General features: G+C 40.9%; 1 protein-coding gene across 10 annotated transcripts in view; it reads right to left on the bottom strand.

Annotated features, from left to right (window-relative positions):
* Positions 1-26,713, bottom strand: part of syngap1b (synaptic Ras GTPase activating protein 1b) — a 189,856-nt gene that overhangs the window by 117,866 nt on the left and 45,277 nt on the right. For 8 of the 10 annotated variants that reach the window (XM_076890232.1, XM_076890234.1, XM_076890231.1 and 5 more), the window contains exons 2-3: positions 23,629-24,029; positions 6,496-6,601 (exon numbers count right to left, since the gene is read on the bottom strand). In XM_076890232.1, coding sequence (XP_076746347.1) covers positions 6,496-6,601; positions 23,629-24,029 — 507 coding nt within the window. The remainder of the gene's footprint in view (positions 1-6,495; positions 6,602-23,628; positions 24,030-26,713) is intronic. The other 2 variants (XM_076890240.1, XM_076890239.1) reach the window with 1 other exon arrangement.

Raw genomic sequence — 26,713 nt, 5'->3', positions numbered from 1 at the left:
TATGCTTAAACCGCTGTTGGTGAAAAACCATTCAAGTGGAGTTCATAACCATTCAGCTTTGTAGTGCTGCGTTTTTTCTTCTTCCTCCCCGCGGCTAAGTCATTCAGATAATAAGGTTTCTCTCAATAACAGAGCAGACTTAGATGAAGTCAATTTACAATTTGAACACAAAACATTAAAGGCCAAATTCATTAATGGGAATTATCCCATCACATGCTGGAGAGGTTAATAAGAGGAGGGGTGGTGCTGGATGAATGTGAGGGCGAATGCTTCCTTTCTGTTTGCCCACAATCCATCTATCTATAATACCAAAATAAAACATGGACGATTCATCATATGGAAGGCGGGCAGAAAATGTCCTTGACTCATATTTAGCCTGCCGGATCCCTTCCAGCTGTATATTACTAACCTTCTTCTTCTTTAGAGGTCACCACAGCAGATCATCTCCTTCCATCTTACCCAATCCCCAGCATCCTTCTCTTTCACACCAGCCCTCTGCACGTCCTTCTTCAATACATGCATGGTTCTCCTCTGTGGTTTTTCTCTTCTTCTCAATCTTCAGCATCCTTTGTCCAGTATATCCACTGTCCCGCCTCTGCACATGTCCAAACCATCTCAGCCTCTCTTCTCTCACTGTCTCCCAAAGCACTCAATGTGAGCTCTCTTTACTGTGTCATTGTGATGATGTACTCATTTCTGATCTTGTCCCTCCTGGTCACTCCCAATGAAAATTTAACATCTTCAACTCTACCACCTCGGTCTCCTGTCTTTTTGCCAGTATCCCTTTCTCCAACCCATACATGATAGCAGGTTGTAAACCCTCCTTTTCACTTTTGCTGTCATCCTTCTATCACAAATCACTCCTGACACTCGTCTCCACCCTGCCTGCACTCTCTTCTTCACCTCTCTTCTGCACTGTCCGTTGGTTTGGATGGTTGACCCCAAGTATTTAAACTCATACACCTTCACTACCTCTACTTCTTACAGCTTCACTGTTCAACAATCTTTTTTAACCACTTTTTAGTAATCAATTCTAATTCTTCTTATTATTTTAAAGTGTCAACATATCATTGATATAATATCGACAATTATCATATGACTTTTAACATCAGCCATAAAATTAAGTATTGTGAGCCTACTACATGTGTTTATTGCAGATGTATCAAAAATGTAATTATATCTATATATTGTGTCTTATATCATATAGTATTACATGATACTAAAATTTCATCAGTGTTAAGCATCATACATGCAGACATTCAATACTAATATTTTTTTTCTTATATAATTAATAGTACAAAGAAGGAAAGACAGAAATTAAACCACCTCAACAACTTTTTTTTTGTTTAGCTAAGAAAAAATATGTTCCCCAGTCACAATCACATAATGCTAATTAGGAAGCATATTTACATAAAATGCTTATGCTGTACCATAATTATCCAGCAAAGTTAATGCCTTCATTATATGTTAATTACCTGCTCAACTTAAAAAGTATTGAGAAGTGAATGAGAAGGAGAAAAGTAATGTATCTGCATCACTTCATGTTTCGCTCCAGAAAATCCAAAAAAGGTACTGATCTACTGTGTCTTTGACTTATCATCAGCACAGCCCAGTATCTTCCATCTGTTTGTGTCACAACATCAGGCTTCCAGCTGGGATTGTTGTCATAAGCCTCCATTCATAAATATCTTCTAAAAAATGGATGCTTTTTGGCCCTGTGATGAACAGCGAGGCCAGGCTGATGTATTAGTGTTGTCACAAGCAGATGAACTGGTGATAAGAGGCTGCTGCAGCTTCAGCATCTGCAGTTTAAACTTTCCACCCGACATAAAAATATTTCTGAACTCTCCGTCTTGTTTTGGATCCACTGAAGATGACGACAGCGTGCCTTTCAAATATGTGAAAAGGCACAATTATTCATCATTTTGAAGGTCCTAAAACATTCAGAAATATGTTCAATGAATATACTAAATGCACACTAAATTGAGTTTCCTTTTATAAGACAGAAAGATATGGCAGCAAAATGCTGATAATAACCTCGCCATTTTAATAATTTTCCATCCAAGTCAATACTTTTGTATATATATATATATATATATATATATATATATATATATATATATTCAAAGAGAGGGAAGGTAGTCAGAACTGAGGGGATTGAACTACCAGAAGGCAACATTGCAGACATAGAGGACAGTTACAAGTACTTGGGGATCCCGCAGGCAAATGGGAACCATGAAGAGGCCGCTAGAAAGGCTGCAACCACCAAGTACCTGCAGAGGGTCAGGCAAGTCCTGAGGAGTCAGCTGAATGGTAAGAACAAGATCCGGGCCATCAACACGTACGCCCTGCCCGTGATCAGGTACCCTGCTGGGGTAATAGGCTGGCCAAAGGAGGAGATAGAAGCCACTGACATAAAGACAAGAAAGCTCCTTACCATGCATGGAGGGTTTCACCCCAAGTCCAGCACCCGGAGGCTGTACGCTAAGCGGAAGGAAGGGGGCCGGGGACTGGTGAGTGTCAGCACCACAGTCCAGGATGAGACAACGAACATCCAAGAATACATTGGGAAGATGGCCCCAACTGACCGAGTGCTCAGTGAATACCTCAGGCAGCAGAAACCCAAGAAAGAGGAGGGAGACGAGGAACCATCATGGAAGGACAGGCCCCTGCACGGTATGTACCACCGGCAGATAGAGGAGGTGGCTGATATCCAGAAATCCTACCAGTGGCTGGACAAAGCTGGACTGAAAGACAGCACAGAGGCACTAATCATGGCAGCACAAGAACAAGCTCTGAGCACAAGATCCATAGAGGCTGGGGTCTATCACACCAGGCAAGACCCCAGGTGCAGGCTGTGTAAAGATGCCCCAGAGACAATCCAGCACATAACAGCAGGGTGCAAGATGCTAGCAGGCAAGGCATACATGGAACGCCATAACCAAGTGGCCGGCATAGTGTACAGGAACATCTGTGCCGAGTATAACCTGGAAGTCCCGAGGTCAAAATGGGAGATGCCCCCAAGGGTGGTGGAGAATGACCGAGCTAAGATCCTGTGGGACTTCCAGATACAGACGGACAAAATGGTGGTGGCTAACCAACCGGACATAGTGGTGGTAGACAAACAGAAGAAGACGGCCGTAGTGATCGATGTAGCGGTTCCGAATGACAGCAATATCAGGAAGAAGGAACACGAGAAGCTGGAGAAATACCAAGGGCTCAGAGAAGAGCTCGAGAGGATGTGGAGGGTGAAGGTAACGGTGGTCCCCGTGGTAATCGGAGCACTAGGTGCGGTGACTCCCAAGCTAGGCGAGTGGCTCCAGCAGATCCCGGGAATAACATCGGAGATCTCTGTCCAGAAGAGCGCAGTCCTGGGAACAGCTAAGATACTGCGCAGGACCCTCAAGCTCCCAGGCCTCTGGTAGAGGACCCGAGCTTGAAGGATAAACCGCCCACAGGGGCGTGCTGGGTGTTATATATATATATATATATATATATATATATATATATATATTACACTGTTATGTGTCCTTGTGCTTCTAAATAGGGAAACATGGAAGGGATGACATCAATACACGTGGCAAATGATTTGGCCCACCTCAGTCATAGTTTGACTTTGTTAATAAGAGTTTGGCAGATCAATACCAGTCTGTTTACCAGTCTGAATCAGGTGAGACATTTCAACCATTTCAACAGCTGCTATAGATTGATCTATATTTAGCATCAGAGCTTTATCAATCTAATTATTCTTAGTAATTAACCTACTTCCCAAAATATCGAACAATGACTTACATGTTTTGACAGTCTCAACAGTCTGACCCCGATACATCCAGTTTCTCAGAAAGAATGATGATTATCAGGGATGCTTCAGCTAATAAAGGTTCTAAGAACTGTGCGAAGCTGAAACATTTGTTATTCTGTACTGACCTTATTATGATGAGTTAACAGGCAGAGTACATTTCAGGGCGGTCACTAAATAAATCCCAGACACTGTCATGACGCCTCAATTTCAGTCCACATCAGTTGAGGAATCATGTGGTACCCTTTACAACTTGCATGTAATTGGCAAATCACAAATTGTGCAAGTTATTTAAGCTTCTTTAGTCTGCCTACAAGTTGCTTTTAAACCCACCTGGATCACAGCTCCCTAACATTCTGTACCTGTGTGTGTGTGTGTGTGTGTGTGTGTGTGTGTGTGTGTGTGTGTGTGTGTGTGTGTGTGTGTGTGTGTGTGTGTGTGTGTGTGTGTGTGAAACAGCAAGGAGATCAGACAACAAGAACCCCAAATATGCATCACTTCGGAGGGAAATAATCATTTGGCTATAGGGTCCTGAATGAGCTGTCTATTAAATGAAATGAAATGAAATGAAATGTTTTTCTGCACATGGGGCGGCTGCAGATGAAAATTACCTGTGCATTTGCATGTAAAAACCCAAGTGCTCATGTAAACGAATGTGCTTTGTTCCTACATGTAACCACTGAAAACTGCATAATGAAATGTAAGCTTTTGTTTCGAAAGCTTGGGAAGTACAGCAGTTATTTATTTATCATTTTTCATAATTTATGGCAGTGTTGTCAATCTATAACAGTGTCTATAAGCACATTTGGGTTGGGCATACTATTTATATAAGTTGCAATAATAAAATCAAACAAAAATCTGATTCAAAATGATAAATAGTTTTCTGCAAACAGTGTAATCTGTTGGCCAAGGAACAGCATTAGTGCAGCTGCTCAAGTCAGATTCCAACTTAAATGTGAGATTGAAACAACTTCAGAATAAATAACTGGCACATTAGTATATGATGACTTAATTCACTGTGAAACCCTAATCACCTCATTGTTTTAAGTCAGAGAATTCATAAAGTAGGTCATGTAGCTTCCTGTAGAATATGCCTCTAACTGTGGCCTCATGACAGCCTCCATTAGCTTTTTTGTGTATCTGATAATTACAAATTTCCTGGAGTCCATTAATCTGTTCTGGCACTTTGTGCTTAGGCGCTACCGTCAGTTCATAATGGTGTCAGTGCACTATGGCCTGTGCCACAGCAAACTAACATATGTGAATGCATATTTACAATACGCTTACACATAGGCAATATGAAGTGACACTGCCATGTCAGCATATGTCAAAATGGAGCAGGACCACGTCAAGTGATGTGTCACTGCTTGATCGCTTTAAGGTCAGAGAGCCACTCGTATGAAAACTGAAAAAAGTATTTATCCAGTTGAATCAGCACTGTTGGGCAGCAAAGAAGCAGAAGCAATGGCAGAATCAATGATAGAGGACGTCGCAAGGGAGACCCTTAAAATAGCTGAGTGCGAGGAAGAGGTGTCGGGTGAAGGAAAAGGGAGAAACTGTGCGGGACATTTGTAGGGGGCCCAGAGAGACTGAGTCAGGCAAAATAAACAAAGGAAGGCTGCTATCACAGGGTCAGTTTCACGGGATCCATTGAGAATTTAAGAGGACGCTACGGCAATAAAAAAGCCAAGAGGACAAGTGAAAAAAGAGTCGGAAAAGTTTAAAAGCATAAACAAAGAAAATAAAAAAAATTATCAATGGCAGAGACGGACAACAAACTCAAAAGATATGTGCGTTAATCAAGTAATCAATGCATGTATTTCATTTCAAAGTGAGTCGACTGATAAAATCAGTCAAACTGACAAAAGAAAGAGTGAAAATCTTAAAGGAAGCAACTGCCTTCAGCTCTGATCAGATGTGACGCTTTTATCTCTGCTCAGATGCAGAGTGCTGCTGTGAGCGTTGCTAGTAACAGCGCGAGTAATGGCTCAAAGGATACCAAAAGCTTTACATCATTTTCGTTGCTATGCAACCATCCTGTTATTACAAGAAACCCAAACTAAAGTAATACAGGTGATAATGTTTTTGAAAATCATAATGGGCAACCAAAAAAAGATGTTGAATTACCGCGAGAAGCAACTGGGGCATCGACCAAAAATGGTCCACAGAGAGCACCTGCTCAGAAATGTGTCACTAATGGATAGTTTCACATTTTTCCAAGTCTGTGTTAAAACATTAGCGGATGGCCAGAAAAATAATGAAACTTAAAAAAAAACAAAAAACATTTTTTGCCTTGCCAAAAATGTTCTCATTGAAAATGATGGTAGACAAAATCTGCAGTACTCTGTCTGTGAAAAATGCCTTCAGCAGCATAAGTTAAAACAAGTAGATATCACCTCAAGATTCTATTTTGTAAGAAATTCCTTTTTTGTTGCAACTCTTTGATTGGCACAGAGAAAATACCACTTCCATTTGTCAAACTCAGACTGGTTCTCTTGCTCAAAGTTTTGTAAAATATGTTTGTGAATTTCTTTTCATAGAATGAGCCTTTTGCACCACATCACTAAAACTGTCGGCGAAAATAAACAGCTAAAAGTAAGACAAAACGCAAAATAACTGTTGATTGGACCTTGATTAGAGCCTCAATCAGAATCAGAGAAAAAAGTCAGAGAAAAAAATGAAATTTGTCTGCTCACCCATCTCGGGATGGTGCCTTCCCTCAACAGGAACGCTGACTGTCCGCCGCAGCAGCTTGTTCCTGTGAGACTCTGAGCGCCTCTCGCGCATCAGCAAAGGGTGTACCTGCACAGGGAGAGCACAAGGTCAGTACACAAACTCTCACTCCAGCAAAACGGCGACCTAAAGTTCTGTACAGAACAGGAACGCACAGCTACAAACTCTTTCCCTTTGATGCCTATGAGGAGCCGATGCTCATACGTAGTTTGACAAACAACTGCAGTACAGTTGCACTAATAATTTTAGATTTCTGTGAAATTATAAGTGCTTTTGGGAATAGACTGGAGCAAAAATTGCTTTCTAGACAAAACAGAAAATAGTTCTATAATGGGACTGTTTTCAAAATCATTAACGAACTCATAAACCTCCGGTGAAATCAATCAAACAGACCACATTAGCCCAAAGTGCCTTTATTATGTTTTATATGTTTTCTCTATTCCTTATCTGGTTATATATAGATATTGTTGTGCATGTGAAAACAAAGTCCACCTCTCTGGGGACATCTCAGGCCCTCCAAGGTTTGGAGGCCTATCTCCCCCTACCACCACTTCCCCTGCCAGTGGCGGACTCCCTCAGACATCGGTGCGTTGGTGGTTCTTTGTGTCCGGGGATGGGCGTCCAGGTACACACCGGCTCACTCCTTGGCGGCCGCTTATCGGGGCCTGGAGCCTGGGGCTCGCTCAGGCCACTTCGGAGGTGGGGTGCCCCCGGCCTCTCGGCCTGGGGCTCGGTCACTCAGGCGCAGCTGGCTGCCGGCGGAGCTCACGGGCGCGTCACTGCAACTCCCCCTGGCTTCTGCTCCGCGGCTGCTGAGTGAGCCCTCATCTGGGACTCTCCTCAGCTCTTTCCGGGACAGTGGCGCAGCTGCCCCTCTGTTGGTCTTCCTTGGTCTCTTGTGTTCTGGGGGCCTCTGGATGTCTGGAGTTTTGATCTCCTCCACACCTGCTTCACGCCCTGGAGGACGGGGCTGTGGCCCCCCCACACCCTCTAGCAGATTATTACATGAAGGAACCTTTTAAAAAAACAAAAAACAAGCGCGTCCATGCTCACAGGTGTACACACGGGTGATCACACCCACAAACTACACCCTTTTTGGCTCCTACCTCAAAGCACACTGTGTTCTGTTGATCTTATGTGCTGCACAATAATGTTTAACATTTAGTATTTACTGTCATATTCCCATATATCATTGTGATGTTCTTTATTCTATTACTCTTGTTCTCTTCTGCTTGCTTTCTTTTTTCTTTCTCAGCAGGTGACCCAGGTGATTGATATATGCATTTTTTTTTCTCTGCCCGTTCTGTTGGTTTTTGTCTTTTGCCCTTCTCCCCCGTCCCTCTTCTCAGCTGTTTCTCTTTCCCTCTTTCTTTCTCCCCCTCTTTCCTCCAGTCAAGTCTGTCCCGTATTCAGTAAGTGAAAATAAAATAAACAATAAAAGGTGAATCAAATGGACCATTACGGCAAGGCTGGGATGGTCAGTTTGGTAAAGTAAATCCGTTGGGCATCTTTCTTTGCCTTTAGACAACAATTCTGACGGCAAAAGAGCCAAACGGGACAGGCCAAAAAAAAAAAAAAAAAAGAAAAAAAAAAGAAAAGAAAACAAAGTCCAAGTTCTACCCAAAAATCATTATATATCATACTAATATATAAACTAGAGGCTATTTGATACCCAAATCTGGATATTAGATGGGTTAGGAGGCTATTTTTTAATTGTCTATGGGGCCGGTTTCTTGAAAAAAATCTGGCTAACTGATCCATAAAAGTCTCAGCTATGAGCAAAGCAAAGCAAATATCACAGCACAAAATCTTTTATGGACTCCTGGTATATGAGGAACTGAAGGTTCAGCAAATTACTTTTATTTTAAGCCTTCATATTTAATATTAGCACAAAGCATGGCTAATGTGGTTAATATTACCATGGTCCCTTTTTGTTCTTTCTCCCAGTCTTATATTTATTTTTAATAAAGAAGAATTCCCAGTTACAGTGCTCTTATTTACATATTTTTAGTTTTCTTGTGTTTCATCAGCTGACCAACAAACGCAAAATGAGGAGTGACAGCAGGTGAGATGGATCAATTGAGAAAGGAGATGAAAAAAAGGTGCTGCGGCAATGTCCTTTCTTTTTTTTCTTTTTTTTTTTAAATAATGTGGTTTTGAACATTAAAGCAAGTAAACTATTCTAATAGTATCCTGAAATAGATTTATGAGCCTGTAAATGAGGATAATATGAGCACAGTTAATGTTGGTTAAGATGTAGCCCACAGGCCAACATTTGGATCATGTTCTTTAAAGTCTTTGCACATCACCCAACAAAAGTAAAAGAAAAAATATATTATTAAAAAAAGGAATCACTGTATATCTTCCACAGCAGTTCACTTTGTGACTGAAAACCCAAAGCAAAAAGACAAGGAAAAAATAAAACAAGCCACATTTCACACTGCTGCCACATTTGGGCCCACAGTCCCTGAATTCATAAAAGTGAGACTTGAGGGAAAATAAATGGGAGAATGTGCTGCACTAATCAGAAACCCTGGTCCTTTGGAAACATCACAGTTCCACCCAGAAAATACAGCGTATACTGTACAGCACCGACCTATAAATCTTGGCTGAACACCAAAGCTAGTACATTGTTGGCAATGAGCCCCAGAACACCAAGGAAACACAAAGAAATGCCAACAGAAATCTATGATGAGACTTGACTCAAAATAACACACTGTGATGCACCAGTATGTGAAAGCTGGACTGCTGTATTAAGCTGCATTAGATTTAGGTTGGAGTTCTTACTAAACTATGTGTTTGCTGCATTTTAGTCCCATTTGATTGATTGGATTGATGTTTGTAGCATTGCTTTATGACACCAAACACCTCATGTTTGCTCTTAAAAAGCCAGGCTTCAGCACAATCAGGCAGATATTTCAACAAAATTAACCCCCTTTCTCTGCCTGACCATTACCAGACTGCAGAAAACAAAAAAGTGTCAGGTAGCATGCTGAAGGAGGCAAAAGGCAGAGCTCAGAGTTTAGTTGATATTAAACAAAAAGACATTCAAATGCCTGTAAATTTAATACGTTTTTGGTCTACTTAGGCACTCTAACCCAACACAGTTCAACTACATATTCTGCCTTAAGATATATTTGTCACCTTTGTTACAAAACTATTTACTGTTTGAGTTGCTTCATTAGTTTTAAAAAGAATATTTCAAAGGGATTTCTTGTAAAGTTTTCTTATTTAATAAAAATAAATTTTCTAGCTTTAAAGTCTTCTAGTGCTTTTTTAAAATTATTTGTTTTAAGCTTTTTAGCTCATTTTCATATTCTGAACTTCTGAATCTATGTTCTATTTTTTTCAGTTCATTGTTATTTATTCTTATGTATATTTGTATTTGTATTGCACTCCAGCTTTTTCCTATAGTCCAAAAACAGTTGTTGGGTTAACCCAGAGCTTCTAAATTCATAAATATATTTCATCTGCATATATAACTGAATTTTATTTATATGTTTTTGTAAAACATTAGTACTGCAACACCAGTCTTGTTATGTACAAATAAACATTATTACTGCATCATGGAGCTCTACTGGAGTCCTTCCTTGTCGTGTGTGCATAACTGAAATAACTGACATATAATAAAATGTCTGACAGTACCAGTTCAAGCAAAACAAACTGCAGAGGCCAAATTATTGCCAAGCTGTTGTCTATAGCTGCATATAGCTGTTGAAATGTGAGACCATAACATTTTTCTTCTTCTGCACCCAGGTGGTACATAAATTCTGTTTCTACAGTTTTAAGAAACGCTGAATTGTAGTGATTATTTCAAATATGAATAGATGCTGTATGAACAGCAGGTATGAGCATCAGCCACTGTCCTTTATGCATGCTGACATAAACATAAAAAGGTGTGTGCAGAAATGAGAGCAGTAGCCTTGCTTGTGTTAATATAATATATGTGTGTGTGCGTTTTAGAGTGTTCTATTGGGAATAGTGTCTGCATAAAAGAGCTGGTTAGAACACAGACAGTCAGAAGGTGGTACTAACTGCAGAGAGCAGTGCAGGATAGTGCAGCCTGGGGGGCTTTGGGGTAAAGCCAGCAATAGTGAAGGACGCTGGCAGGTCATACTGAGCCATATGTCCCTCAAGAAAGCAGAGAGGCGCTCATTCCAAAGATGCTCTGTGAAGATAAAAGAATTCCAGAGCGAGCGTGCGCATTTTTGTCTGAGTTTAGGAAAGTAAAGACAGCTAATTGGTAGAGTGTGTTCTCATGTGTGTCCAAAGTGACACATAATAATTTAATGCAAACACAACTCCACATCAAGCTACTGCCATCCTTCACTACCACTGCACAGCTATATCACATTGTACAGATAAACACACACACACACACACACACACACACACACACACACACACACACACACACACACACACACACACTCACACTCGTATACATAAATGCAAATCTCTGCTGCAATAATCTAGTTAAAGCAGCCAAGCTGAAGACACATCACAGCATCGGGATTCTGCTTATGAGTCTCTTTATCCAACTTAATCGGGTACAAGCATCGTAAATCAGCAGCCTTAGCAATTACTCTCTACTTTGCAACTTGTGCAGCCAAAGAGCACAAAGCGACGTTGTAATGTTGTCTTGGAATGAACATATTGCTGGTTACGATGAAATTACAGTACAACCTCCTTAATGAAAAATATATTAAGCAGAATCCATTCTTTATGAGTCCAGAGTGAGAATGCACAGAGCAAGTTCCATTTTTATTGGGCGAGTTTCCCATTTCTCAGCTTTTAGCCTTCCTTGGAGTCTGTGCATCTGCATGCTTTATCTCCTGTGTTGTTTTGTCACACCTTATAGACTACTACAGACTACTATGTCTTTTAATGTAGTACACATTTCTGCAAAATCTACTGAGACAAAGGTTTACTCAAAAAAATCTATTTGGGTAAATCCAGAAAATAATATCGCCTGACCATCCATCTGTCCATCCATCCAGCCATCAACTTAACAGCTGGTACAAATGGTTGTGCTCATTTACATGCTACATGTTACTAGTGAGTTTTCCTCATACCATGGTAACATTATTAGATCCTCAAGAAAAGTAATAAGACAGCCTTCTTCATTCTAAATCGAAGCCTTTTAGTGCATTCACCTTCAATTTAAATCCAGGTCTTGTCAGTGCATACCCTTTTTTTTCTTTCCCTCTTTTAATTCTCGCTGCCAGATTAATGCAGGAAGCAGCAGCAGAGTGGCTGAGCACTCTGTTCTACTAATTGAATATGCTTTAGTGCCAATAAGGACTAGCAAACCTGAATTAACCCCACATTCAGCCAGCTCCATATGATCGCGAATGCAGATAAAGCCACGGTTTCTGAAGCCTTATTGGGACCGCCGTGCCTCACAGTGTTTCTAAATGCATGTAATAAGCGAAGTGGTTTCATATTGCCTGATTGAGCTCTGCACCAGCAATGAGTCCACGAAAGAGGAATTGGGAGGGGTGTGTGGAGGAGTAGCAAACTCATACAGCAGGTAATCTCACTGAATGGTTTTGCGGTTATTGAAGGGATCGCTGTGCTTTTCAGCAGGGTTAAAGTGATGCTTCTCTCTGTCCAGATTTTCTGCTGTTGCCATGGATTCCACAGGAGACAACTGGGCTGTGCTCACTTTTATCTACAGTACGAGTTCTAAGAAGCCTACAAAATACATGTAAGCATAGGTTTGCTCATGCATACACATTAACACTTTCAAATCCTCCTTCTTACACAGTAGATTCTTAATAAGGGTGTGAGTTACACGCAAATAACTAAAATCAACTTAAATCCATGAGTCATAAAAAGCTAAATTCCTGACTAGCCATCTACATGCCAGTTACAACAAGCTAAATATGGTAATTTTCCCCAGTCACATCTACTTGAACAAGAACAAGCCCACTCATTTTCTCCCCTACTGCTGCCCTGCCCTGTGCAATTCATCACTGACAGCTTGACTCATGGAAAGGCTCCAAAACAACTTTCTACCCCACCAATAGGCATCCCACCACAGCTTCCAGCATGGGGAAAACACCTGGAGGCATTTTTTTTCTCTGTGTGTGGCAGGATGCGATTGGTCAGATGTGGCGAGGTCAACAGCTGGAGATGTGACATAACACCGTCTCTGGGGTTGCCATGAGTTGGCAAAAGAAGCTGGCAGGCGGCTTGCTCTCAGCATCCATGGAGAGGCAGCATTAAGCTTGCACTCTGACCATTTTAGATGGTGGACTTGTGTCGCACACACATATTTAAATAAATTATTTCTTTCACACCACAAAGGGCCAGTGGTAATGTAAATACAGCGTTTTATGGTGGAAACTAGAAGCTACAGTGTCCATTAGAACTCTGCAAGCAGAACAAAACAAGGATATTGACAAGGCTTTAACTCCTTCCCAGTGGCCACACTCAAAGGCAGAGCAAGAAGTCAGCTATGACAGAGAGGGGGTGCAAAATGACTAGGACACCGACACTCACAAAAAATATTAGAAAATATTTTCTCGAAGGAATTTAGGCGTTTCACTCGGTGGTGCCGAGAAAGAGCGCTGAAAGTGGTTGAGAAAAAGAAAAACAACAGCTTGAGAGAGTTCAATTTTGGAAAGTGTCATCACAAAACACCTGGACAGTTGCTGCCTGGTTGTTAAATTACAGTATCTGTATCACAAAGATACAAAAATTGTGGGAAGCAGCTCCTCTAAAAAGTGTTTTGAGAGAGGCCATCAGATGCTCTTCTATGATCCAGCAAGCACTCTGAGCTCTACTAACAGCTTTTTCTTATTCGCAAAGATAACTACAGCATGCAAGTAAAAGTGGTGCTGCAGAAAAAAAATCACGAGGACATCTAAATCAAAATGTATCTACAACACGGGTTTATTCAGAGCACTTGTAAAAGCAAATTTAATGCCAATCTGCACATTCATTTTTGATTTTTCTTATGCTTGAGGGTGGCAACTGCCTCCGGTCAATTCCAGTCCAGTGGCATGAAGTCATGCAGAATCAATTCAAAGTGAAGAAGTAGTAAAATAATAATAATAATCTCTCACGCAACTGACCCAAGATGTCATTCTTACCCAGAATTAGTGTTTTTTTCTGTATTCCTAATGGCTAAAAAACAGAGACCTGTTTGATTTTTCAACATGACGTTCACAACTTCTTTGGTTGTGAAATGACTAGCATCAGTGGATGAACATTTCTATGCATGTTTATACATCCTCATGTAAAGTATAGTCCATCTGTACAGACCTTGGCACTGTCACAGTTCATGACAGTCTTCACGCTCCTATTTTAGTGCAAGAGCTGCACAGTGAGACTCTGTATATATCACTATATATCATTATAATTTCTAAATGGATAACATTTTAAAAAGGTACAGAAGGTCGTCATCGTTAGAAAGGTGGAAGAAGGTCTAGCTGATATTCACAAAGAATATCGAACATTTTGAAACTATAATTCAACCAAGATGCAGAGTCTTAAACAGACTTCAAAAACATAAATTCAAAATTCTTGCAAGGAGTAAAGATACTGGGCAAAGTTGCAATATTGACCTAAACTAACACATGAATCATTCTGTTGGATCCATAAATGTCCATACCATGTGGCCAGTATTTGGGGAGATATCTTGTTTAGGGAACAAATATTTACTGGGTAAAAAGACCAGCTGGACCATAATCTTAGCAAAGAAAAAAAAGTTTTCAGTATTTCAGCATTGATTCTAATCGTGCATCCAGTGAGTTTCACTATTCCCCAAAGTTCCATCATTATTACATTTAGTAGCTGAACCGATGGTGTGGCTGTCACTGCGTCCACATGTTGTGTTAACAGAATGTGACAGCAGAATGTCTTAGTGTACAACGAAGTAGTATTTGGCATTTATTTATGAGTCCTTAAATGTGAAAGAGTGAAGACTTCAACAATCCAACATTCCCCGATTCTCTAATTAAAGTATAGATTAGTAAATTAATACCTTCCAAGTGCAACACTTGATCACAACACTTGGTTAAAGACAAGTTAGACATTTGATTTCAGGTTCTGGATCATGCTTGGAGACTGTTGACACCTGCAGTGTTGCGATCAATATCATTCGATCTGAAATGAAGTGTTTGCCTGATGGATTTACGCATCCATGATAACTTCGGTAATGCACAAGATTGAAATCGATCCATTTCTAATTACAGTCAGATGATTAGAAATGATTAAGAACAACAACTGTGTCACATCATATGAGGGAACTGCCAGTCCTGGCATAGTGGAAAAGGTTTGGATTTAGGGATTGTGATGTCTGAAGAGAAAGGAAAGGAGGGTGGCAGAAGAGTGAAGGTAGAGCCATTCATGTGAAGGGAAGAGTGGGTTTTTGTTCAGCTTGGCAGGTTGGGTTGAGCGATGCTGCAGGCTGGATAGCCCATACGCCATCATTGCTTCTTCAGTCCCAGCTGTGAGGAGCAAGGGAATATGGTGGCATGATGTGCATGGGAAAGTGTGGGTTAAGAAAGGGAAAGAGGGAGTCTGTTTGCAAGAGAAAGAAAGAAAGCTTAATGAGTCTGTGTAACTGCAAGAAATAGTGTGCACTGTGTGATGTTTGAAAACCTAGCAATCCATTATTTCTTAACAGGGCAGTAATCAAACACTGCTGGCTGTCTGATGCTGGCTCAAGCACAAAATCATACACACACTTAGCTGGAACACACACACACACTAATGCACACACATGCTTTCTGTACAGCACGATAGGAGTCAACTTGTCCAAAAGCATGTGTCCTTCAGAGCATCAGTTTTGTCCTTTCATAGACAGATGTTCCACCTCCTTCTGACCTCAAGCACTTTCCAAAAAGAGGCATAGCCATTAAAATAAAAGAGTTGTGCGCTATGATAAAAATAAAAGTGATGCTATTGATTGACAGAAAAGAGTCTCTCTCTACATCAACAACAAGAACCTGGCTTGCATTTTGGCAGTAAGTCAAACTCATTTCCAGTAGGTGTTGGACTCTGCCAAGACTGCCCTTTGTCACCAATTCTGTTCATAGATTTAATGGAAAGAATTTCTGGGCACAGCCAAGGGACAGAGGGTGTTGGTGTCTCATCTTTGCATATGAGAGATAATATAGGACTGCTGGCTTCATCATGCGGTTACATCCTGCGTGCACTTGAGTGATTAGCAGCAGCGTGAGAAGCAGCTGGGATGAGACCTCCAAATCTGAGCTTGTAGTTCTCAGTCAGAAAATGGTGCATGCCTCCTCTGCGGTGGGATAGCGCTGCTGCAGGAGGAGAGTTCAAGTACTTTAAGGAAACAAGGGGTCACACTGCTTCCCAACATCTGATGTTTGAGACAATTTGATTGGTTAAATATCTCATGTAATCAGTCTGTTCTCACATTTTAAATATAAAACCAACATGGCAACTTCTGAGCAACAACCCATTGCAATCAGTGAATCTGCAAAAATTTTAGATCTAGTCCCAAATCTTTTTCAGAGGTGTCAAGTCATGCTGGTGGTCTCTCATTTGCACAGCTACAGTAACAGCAACATTGTCTTTATGCAAACAAGAGCAGGTTAACATGAACACTGCTGGTTATATAAGACAATGAATGAGAAACATGAAGATCACTGATCCCATATTAAAGATAGGCTGAGGATCTCAGTATAATACCAGTTTCACATATCTAACTCTATAATTTAACACACGTTATGCTTGGTTTTAAATGCACTGATACCAACAAGTTATGCTTCTATTGGCTGAAAACTGCAAGGTGTCCTTTCAGTTAACCTGTGATTGTAATGAGTACTTCAGTGGGCTGGAAGATTTCAGTATATTCAACAGTGTAAACACACTAATGCACTCAAAGAAGCAACTGTAAGTATGGAAGTTTGTCACTTGAGAGCTTCTCTGTATTGACATAAAGGAGTTAGTAGGGTAAAAACAGACTGCTGCCTGATGACCATGGATGGATGGATGGACACATGAAGAACACTGTCTGAAATAAATATTTCATATGACATCAGTTATTAACATGAGAATGGTAGAATAGTAAATTATCCTAAATTGACATAAGAACGTGATGAAAACAGTGAAAAAAGACATTTAAAAATAGCACAGCATAAATTAAAAAGCATCATAAGAACATATACAGGCAAAATGGCGAGCAGGAAGACTTTTAGAAGAGGTCGAAATGAAGCTCTAGCTGATGCATGTGGGCTGACATCGTGAACTAAATCCTTAAAATGTTAATGTATGTTGAGGTAGTCTATTCTGCATGCTCGTAGAGGCTGTAACAGCATAAAAACAGTTCAAGCGACCCATAAGTCTCCACATCCCACAGAAAAGAACCCAGCCAAGTACAATTCTTCTTAATAAAAATGATAAATGGCAGAGAATTGCTTTTAAGGTCATAGAGATTTGGCAGTTTCTCCTGGTAAGATGGCAGGAGACAAATTAGACATAGTTTTCCTCTTTCTCTAGGTGCCTCCAAGGAATTGAGGACAAAATAAACTGCACGCTAGTCAGAGGACAGGCAAATTAATCAAAATGCTAAGATAAAAGTCACTTAAACCCTTGTATGTACAGGATGACCTTTGGAAAAATGTTTTATTTCTGAGTGAGTGACAATTTTTATTTAAATGGCATGTAATAGTTACTCAAATACCAAGACGTTCTTGTTAACATCGCCCCAGGGGTTCAGTCCGGCCACCTTACTAAAAGAATCAGTCTTTCTCTTCTTTTCTGCAAACCACAGCCCACCTGTGTTCATTACATAATTAATCCCTTCGACTCCCACACGACAGCCACCTCGATGCGTTCTCCGGGGTCATGAGCAAACATGCTATCCACCTCTGAGCAACTCTTTATGCACTGTGACAACAGTAGCTACAAGCTAAAGCCACTGAGGTGCTGTGGCCTCTTTGCAGATAAGCTCTAATGCAGTCAAATGTAAAATTCAGTGCAGGAAATGGGGCCACTAAAGAAGCAGATACAATCATCAACCATATGTGTTTTGAGCTACAGGACTACATCTAGTGCTGATATTTCCCAGCTCTTTCAAATACTCTCAGGCTGAGCAAGGCTCTTGCTCCCCCCCCTTCCACATTGTGTTTTTTTTTCTTGCATAACACAGTTGGAGGAGCGAAGCCCAAACACATGACTTTGGGGACAGGGCACTGGTGCGTGGCAATGGTATATGAAACTCTGTCACCTCAAATTAATGCGAGATGCAAGGAGGAGAAGGAGGTGGAGAAGAGGATGGCAGGAAGCCATCACTGTCAACCCTCTCGCTCCCCCTACAGGACAAAAGGAGGAAGAGCAGTCTGCAGCAGTGAGGAAAATTGGTGGGAAGGGATTGATCATCCAGATGAGCGCATAAGTCTGGACGTTAAAAAAAGTTCATTACTTTTTCTCGAAGAAAATCCTACTTTTGAGAAGGCTGAGTCACCAAATGTTTAATATTATTTCCTGAAAATCTGACTACAAGGATTAGCCATTATCAGAAATTATTGATTAAGTTAGGAATTAATCATCATAATTCTGATTCATTTACAAAGTTAAACAATTACTAAGACAGCTGCTTCTAGTTTTCTTCACTTCCTTCCTTCTGCAGTATCTACAGTGCTGATTCAACTCTACTGTAGTTTTTGTAGTGCATCCATTTGTACCAATTTTTTTCTTCTTCTTCTTCTAATCCTAACATATGATCCCAGACAGAGTAACACTAAGTGACATTTTCCGCTGCTTCGGGCTGCATGCTCGCTTGTTTTCTAAGTAACGCTGCTCCATTTTTCTTGCTTGGAATCCACTGGGAAGAATTTTTTACCAATCACACACAAAAGCTGAGGGGAGGAAGCTTAAAGTCACATTTGGTTGTGATTACTGGATGACATTTTGTTGGAGGGGGAAAGCAAATTAAGGGGCTTGTAATTAAAGGCAAGATATTTAAAAAGCATTTATTTTTAACTTTCCACACATCTTGTAGGTATTATCCTTGGCAATTAAAGTAAGCCAATGGCTGACATGTCAATGAGAGTTTAATCCCATTCTATCCCTATGAAGTGACTGCACACTCGATTAGTAGGAAACAGTTCAATGAACCCAACACACCAGGAGTGAAAAGCTACACAGACGCACATTAACACAAATTTCCATAGTGACACATTTTAGGCACAACAGAGGAGTCTTGTTCCCCGAAGCGACACCTCAGCTCTCCGGGGAGACGTCCCTCCCGTGTCTTTCTGATGGCTGCCATTCATAAAACATTTTTTAAAAAATGGAGCGGTAAGTGAATGGAGCTGTGAGGAGCACAGAGACAGGTGGCCTGTGGGAGAGCCAAAGACTCCTGCCAGTCGCCCTGGAGAGAGGGAGCGAGGAAGAGGAGCACAGAGGAAAGGACGGAGATAGAGTGGGCGGGTGGATGAGGAGGGAAGGGACAGAGCAGGAAAGAGGGAGAAACTGTGAAGGAGAGCCGCAGCAAAAAAAATGGAGAGAGAGAGGAGCAGAAAGAGGAAGTGCGGCCGCAAAGAATATGGAGACAGAAGGAAGGAGGCAGAGAAGCAGACAGATTAGGGAGAGTAGGAGGGGATGAAACAACAGGGAGATTAGATAAAGACGAGAGATAGCAGGAAGCAGGGGAGAGAAGAAAAAAAGGTAAGAGTGATGGATCAATGGAGGGAATTACCGTAATATGAGGACTGAGGCTGGAGGAGGCAGAGATACGAGACACAGCAGGAACTGCGCTGAGCTTAGATGCAAAGCATATAAGCAAACAGAAAATCAGAGAGGTGAAAGGTGTGTGTTTGAGATGGGCTGATAACAAAATGTGCGGGAAGCAGAGAAAGGAGAGCAAGGTCCTCCTCTGATCCTCCATATCTCCGCTGTGGAAAAGTACAGTATGATTGCTTTTTTTTTGCTTTTTTCTTTTGCTTTTTTTTTTTTGCTGAGCCACAGAAGCCATCTAAAACGAATGGAAATAAATTGAAGGGCGAGTGTGTGTATGTCTGTGTTTGTGCGTGAAAGGGAGAGGAGGCGAGAGACACCCGCTCTGCATGAGGTGAGTGACAGGCATGAATATTTAATGCCTCTCGCCGTCGCCGAGGTGACGGCCATCAGCACGTCAGCCCTGCCTTAGATTCGTTCACAGCTGCTGCCTTATTGGCACAATTAGGCAGGGATGAGCCACCGATTAATTGAACCGGGCTCTCCATTCAGTCCTTCAGCAGTTGTGCGGGGTTATCACTGGAAATGCTGCTGCATTCATCGAAGCGATGACCAGCAGAAATACCACCGGCAGCCATGCACACACATGACAGTAAAGCTGGCACTTGTATGTTGACCATGCAAGGATTCATTACTTTATTGCCTTGCCAACAAAGCTGAGTTTACCTTAGAGTGAGAGGTTAAATCACAGGCCATGCAGTGGCACACATACTGCATAAATAGCAACAGGCAGTGAGGCAGACAAATTAAAAGTAAGCACAAATAAAACAGCTGTATTTTCATGTGTCAGAATTTAGGCCTTTAATGCAAACTGAAAAATATAATAGCATGTGCATAATACAATAATTGCCCCGCCAAGTTTGGGGAAGTGACCTATGGATTTTTCAGGCCACTGCCTCATTTATGGTGGCATTATAAGTAGTGTTATAAATCAGCAGTGTTAGCTTAAACCGTGTGTATTTGTGTGTGTCTGTGTGCATGTGTGAGTTGGAAAACTTGCAGAACAGTACCATCTCCTGGCCTGAAGATGAGATTTTACTCTAACCAGCAGCAGATGCACTCTCTCTGTTTATCACACTAATACACATTTTAAAAAGCCCAGTTAATCAGTGTTAACTAACTGAGGAACCAGAGAATAAACACAGTCAAGCTTTGTCTTGTACACAATTCAGTTTAGCCCTGTTTAAACAGCAAACATTTCATTTTCACTGTAGATCTCGGGAGTGGTGAAAAACAGAACAAATTGTTAAGTACCAGCTAAAAACAGAGAGGCATTTATTAAAGCATTTAAAGCTCTACATATATCAAAGTTACGTTGTTACTGTGCAGTTGATGTAATAAACAACAGTGCAGACAACTGCTATTCAGGGAAAAGTCAACCCTGAGCTACTTTAAACAACCATCTGACAAATCTAGGATATTAAAATCCAATTAGAATATATTTTCTATTGTAAAACACAGAAACGACGTCTTCAGACCATCTGTGCTGCCTAAAAAGTGTCACACAGGCTGAACCTCATGTTTCCAATAAATTTTTTTCATGTCAGAGACAGGTAGAAGGGGATGCATTTGATTCAATGTAACTGCTTCTTTTAACAAATACTGTGAAAATACCAAAACCAACAATGGTGGTTGGTTTTGAGAGTAAAAGGTAGCTTATAAAACTCTGTAGGGTTATAATTTCACAAATTACTGATCAAAAATGCTGTAATGTGTGTGTTCACCTGTTCTCCTTGATATAATTCCTTAATCATCCTTAATTTCATCTGCATTTCATGGAAAATTATTTCTGCAGCACTGGCTTCATCATAATTTCCATGAAACATTTCATTTTGGCTGGCTGTTTATAGGCGGTTCAAGAAAATTTAAGAACTAAATAAATAATTACTTAGATGACCAAAGAAGTGATGTATACTTTTTAATTTCAAAATAACTACCATCCCACTGTGTTTTTTAATCTTCTGAGGTTTGTGGTTGCCGTGTAACTGTGTCTAATGACAGCCAGAAACAGACGGCTTCCCCCAGAAACAACAGCTGCCCCTGAAAATGAACCCCAACAGCGAGCCTGAGGCGACACTGATTCAGTCCAGGGAAACTCGAGTGTGTGGGACAGTCTGGACACAGTCCTCTCTGTCTGACCTTCTTTAAAGTAGATATTATTAAAAAGTATTGGCCCTTAAATAGCACAAAAACTTATGACAGGTCATTGTGAGAATAGCCATCAAGATAGTGTTTGATAGAATCTGAATCTAGGTCTACTAATCTATCCAGTCTATGTCTTTGGTTATGATTGCTTTTAGATAAATGGCTCGAAGTCAGTTATGCTTTGCTACAATAGATTACATATTATATATACACCTGCTTTAAATTCAAGCCAGGCATTCTGCAAAACCATTTTCTAATGGGACCGCAACAGTACCGGACATTCGGTAAGTTTTGTAATCACTATTTTCATATCTTTTAATGTTTCAGACATCATTTTTCATAATACTTTTTAAGTAAAAACATTTCAAAGTCTTTTGTAAAGGACTTGAAATATCCTATTTGACATTCAGGTCCTTCCCTTAGAATTTAGTTGAAGCACCTTTTGCAGCACTGACACTTTAAAGTCTTCTTGGAAATGATCCTACAAGCTTGGCACACCTTTCTTTTGGAAGACTTTCCCATTTTTCTTGGCAGAATCACGTAAGCTCCATCAGGTTGAATTGGGAGTGTAAGTGCACAGCCGTTTTCAGGTTTCTCCAAAGATGCTGTTTGAGGTGCAGTTGTGGTCTCCGGTTTGGCCACTCAACGACTTTCAAATAGGTTTCTCAAAACCACTTCTGTGTTTTCTTGGTGATATGCTTCATCTTCTGGAAAAGTTAACCTTTGCCCAAAAATTAGATCCAAAACATTCTGAAACAGATTTTCACTCAGGGTTGCTCTCTAGGTTTCTATATCTTTCCCTTTAACATAACTCTCAGTCTCTGTAACAGTAAAGGGAAATATCCCCACAACATGTTGCTGCCACTACATGTTTGACTTTCCTCCACATGCACTTTGGGAACACATACTATATTTGCCTTTTTTTCAGCCCCAATGGTTTTGTTTCTAGTGGCTTGAGAGTCATTCAGTTGGCTTTTGGCAAACCTGCACTTCCATTGGCTTTTATGACTTCCAACAGGCCAGCTCACAGTAAAGGCCCACATGACAGAGTGCAAGTTCTCCGGTCTCCACCAGGGTGTACTGCATCATCTATACCTATTCATTCACAGTTGTTCTTTGTTTCCATTATTGAATTTGACTGTACACTGAGACTTAGACTGTCGTTGACTCAAAACTTTTTCCGTTTGAGAATTATAGCGGGTTTCAGTGTTGTAGAAATGTACTTGTATCACTCCACAGATCAGTAAACATTCTAGTCTCATAGGTCCAACAATTATTCTGACATACAGCATAGTACCTCAGTTACAAACGTTTGTCCCTTACCCAATTACATCTCCTGAATTAGGTAAGCACATTTGGACCATAATTTGTAGAAGCATCCCAAGGAGCTTATTGAAGTTTTAAACTTTATTAACATTTCTATATGGATTTCCAACATGCTAGGAGCCCCTGTGCACTAATGACAGCCTGAAAAAAACAGGTTCGGACACCCTGGGTTTCATAAGCAAACCCAAGACAGTGGGTCTAACCTGTTGGTTCTGATTATGTTAAGTTCATTTAATAATCATGTAGAAGGCTCATATCACCGATGTGGTTGTAAGTGCAGTTAAAGTTTCTCAGCAAGTGTTACTCAATCTAAATGCTCTGTTGGTGACACCATTTTTGTTTGCTTGTTGTTGTGTTTTTCTTGGTTGTTGTTCAATGTGCTCATGTCACTGGGCTTATTTTTGATCAGTTCCGTGGAATATTTTTCTCACTTGACCCATAAGAACAGAAACCTGTACTGTAGCGAGAGGGCTGCATTTTACACTACCAGAGACTGAGTGGTGATGTGGGAAGAGGTACAGCATTCCCTCCATGACCACTAAATTTTTCATTTTGATGAGTGGAATTTAAATCTTGCCAGGATCTAAGTCTGAAACAACAAAATATGTCATGTCTATTTACATGATGTTATGAGATATTTGTCATGTTTGGTGTATTATCTTATTTCGTTTCACTTGTCTATGTAATAAAAGTTGTTTGAGCACTATTTGTACCAAGTGACGATACAATGTGATCAACGAGTGTGACTTCAATCAAAAAACGGAAATATCCGTCTTTTAGAGTGGTATCTGGTGAAAAATACTTGATAGGGATTGAGTAGCATCCTAATTTTCTTCTGGTTTCCCACCTGTGGCAAAAAGTCCATGAGAATAAGTGTATCTTTGGGGTGTGGAGTACAATACCTCTTCCTGGTCCAACATGTAGAGCTGATTTCCGGTGCTCACGCGAAGACGGGGGTTCCAACGGTCCTGAGGTGGACGATCGTGTGATGGGCGGTCGTAGATGGGGCGTTCGTGCGAGGGACGGCTGTAGGATGGGCGATCGAAGGTAGGACGATCAAAGGATGGGCGGTCGAAGGACGGGCGGTCAAAGGATGGGGGGTCGAAGGACGGGCGGTCGAAGGAAGGGTGGTCAAAGGACGGGCGATCGAAGGAAGGGCGGTCGTGAGAAGGACGGCTGTAGGAGGGACGGTTGTAGGTAGGACGTTCGTGAGCGGGACGGTCGTAGGAGGGAGCGTGGAAGGAGTGGGCGTGGGAGCGATGATGGTGATAATGATAGGAGGGGGGGACGGCACACCTTGCATCTAAAAAAGGAGAGAAGGAGGGCAGAGGGGGTGGTAGAGAGGAGGGAAAAGAGGGTCAGTTAGGATCACTGGAAGGAGGGCTGTGGTGCTGTGTCACGTCTACCTTCATAAAATCAATGTCAGATGTCGTAAACGTATTTTGATCTGCTATAAAGATGGAAACAGACACAAGTTCCAGGCAACGAGAGAAGAAAGAACATTTGATTTGACATTTCTTTTCAAAAGCACAAAAAGAAGAGATCAACAAAATAATACAAACATTTAACCAACCTAAAGAATACATCAAGTGTGCTTCCAAATGCGCTTATTATACACCACTTATACACCACGCTCCCACAACATTAGAATTACTGACAGGTAATGTGCATAAAACAGTTCTAACCTCATTATTGCCGTGAACCGTCCAGCTGGGAAAACTCAAGTCCTGGCATTTGTGTGTATGTTATTTCAACCTCCCACACAACAGTTTTTGCAACAGCATCCCCCACCGGCAGTGCCCTCTCAGCAGGACAATGCACCCCACCACTCTACAAAAACTGTTCAGGAACAACAACAACAGCCCAAGCCATTGACCCGGCTTCCAAACTGCTTAGATGCCAATGTGATCCAGAATCCACCCGAAGCACCAGGGAGGTCCCACACTGCAAGCCACTGGACCAAAAGGCTCAACTGCCAACTTCGTGCTGGCAGACACCACAGGACACGCCTAGAGGCCCTGGAGTCATGTCCAGACAGTTCAGAGTTGTTTTAGCAACACAAAGGGGATCAACACAATATTTGGCAGCTGGTTTAATGCTGTTGCTTTCCAGTCAAGCTACAGTTATGAAGCAGTTAAAATCTATGAAGCGCCTTGAGGCGACTTATGTTGTGATTTGGCGCTATATAAATAAAATTGAATTGAATTGAATTGAAAATGGCTTATTCAGTTTAGCCTAACATTACCCAACATGAAAATCAGAACTTGCCATTTTTTATTTGTTTTTTTTGTTTTTTTGTTTTGTTATATTTACTATTGTGACTTTTTTCTATGCAGATAACAATGAGCTAGATCACAGCACATTATATATATTATTGTTCAATTTTTTGCCTCTGGAAAATTGCCATGCTAGTTGTTCCTTGGCAATTCCACACTTGACACATGTGTGTGTGAATGGGTGAATGACTGAATGTAGTGTGAAGCGCTTTGGGGTCCTTAGGGACTAGAAAAAGCGCTATACAAATGCAGGCCATTTACCATTTACCATTTGACGAACCAAAAAAGTTTAAATCTCAAAATGCCACACTACGGCTTTGCAAACAAATTTGTCAAAACCTCTGTTTTTTTTTTTTATATTTTCATAAGGGAACACGCACACGGACCTAAAAACTAGCAGGGGATTGTAAAAATAACTGAAAACTCACATAATGGTTAGTGCAGTTGTTGAGATACCTCATACTAGCTCACTTTTCCCCTGTAATAACATATTCCAGAGAGAAAAAAAAGTCCTTTTTTTAAAACACTAATCCCATTCACACATATGCAGCAAAACAAAAACAAGAGTCTCTTCTTATATCTAAAACTTTACTGAAATAAATGCTAAGCGGCACTATGACGACCAAAGACGTATTTGGAAACACTCCAGAGTGAAATGTGAAATAAAACAGACAAATTCTTCCCCATTTTATTTTTAGAAAGAAGGCACCACACAGTGAACCTCTATCTCCGTTACTTTTACAGCTTAAAATGATAATTGTCTAATTGAACAAGTCCTAGATCCAGCTCACCACCATAATCTAATCATCTGTTCTTTGGCCTGCAGCTATCCCGTCCACCAAAATTAGCAGAAATCTGTTCTAAGGTTCCTCAGATATCCTGCTGACAGACAGCCGGCAAACCAACGTATAATCTCCTCGACAGGGGAACGAATTATCTTCAGTGCTTTCCCTGATTCCAGGGATCATTTAAGAAAATATGGAAAAAGAATGAAAGTGATATCTTAGGGCCCAGCGCTTGAGATAATTAAAGAAATTGATCACAGAGTACTGGAGACATTAATATGGATACTTTCCAGGTAGCTGTGTGACTTTGTCTTAAGTGAAAAATGTGTGGCTAAGCTCTGTGGGTAAATGAGGCAGTTTGTCTTTTCTTTCTTCTCTGTGGTCTCGGGTTTCTGGCCTTATTACACAATCTTAGGCTGTATTTAAAGTCATAAATTACATTAAGCATTTTTAGGAAGATTTTGTATATGAGGATATTACTGTATGAGGAAAAGCAGAATGAGAACAGAATAATAATGTCTGGGCTTTGAGAAGTGATGTGTACATCACTTTTCTTTGGCTACAACTCTTCAATGCACCCATCTGTGTGACCATCATTCCTCTGCATCTCAGTGACCTGCCGTGGACCCGTGGATCAGCTGTTCTAATACTGACCTCACATTTCCTCTGCCTGCTCTCAAAACTCCTTATTTAGTGTGTCGCTTTAAGGTTTCAACATTTTTTTTTATTTTTATTCAGTGAGGCAGCATCTCTCACATGCTTCAGATTACGCCACTGAGCATTTTATGGTTTAAAAGCAAACGTCTGGGGGCAGTTCTCTCACTTTATCCTGCTTCATGCGGGAATTCAAAGACTCACTCTTCTTTTAGAAATCGTCTGGTCAAACACACACAATACATTGTCTTCAAAGAGAAAACAAAACAAAC

Source organism: Maylandia zebra, linkage group LG11, assembly GCF_041146795.1.
Source record: "Maylandia zebra isolate NMK-2024a linkage group LG11, Mzebra_GT3a, whole genome shotgun sequence".
NCBI classification, from domain to species: Eukaryota; Metazoa; Chordata; class Actinopteri; order Cichliformes; family Cichlidae; genus Maylandia; species Maylandia zebra.
Note: the sequence above shows the minus strand (reverse complement) of the source record. Positions and strands in the feature narration are given on the sequence as shown.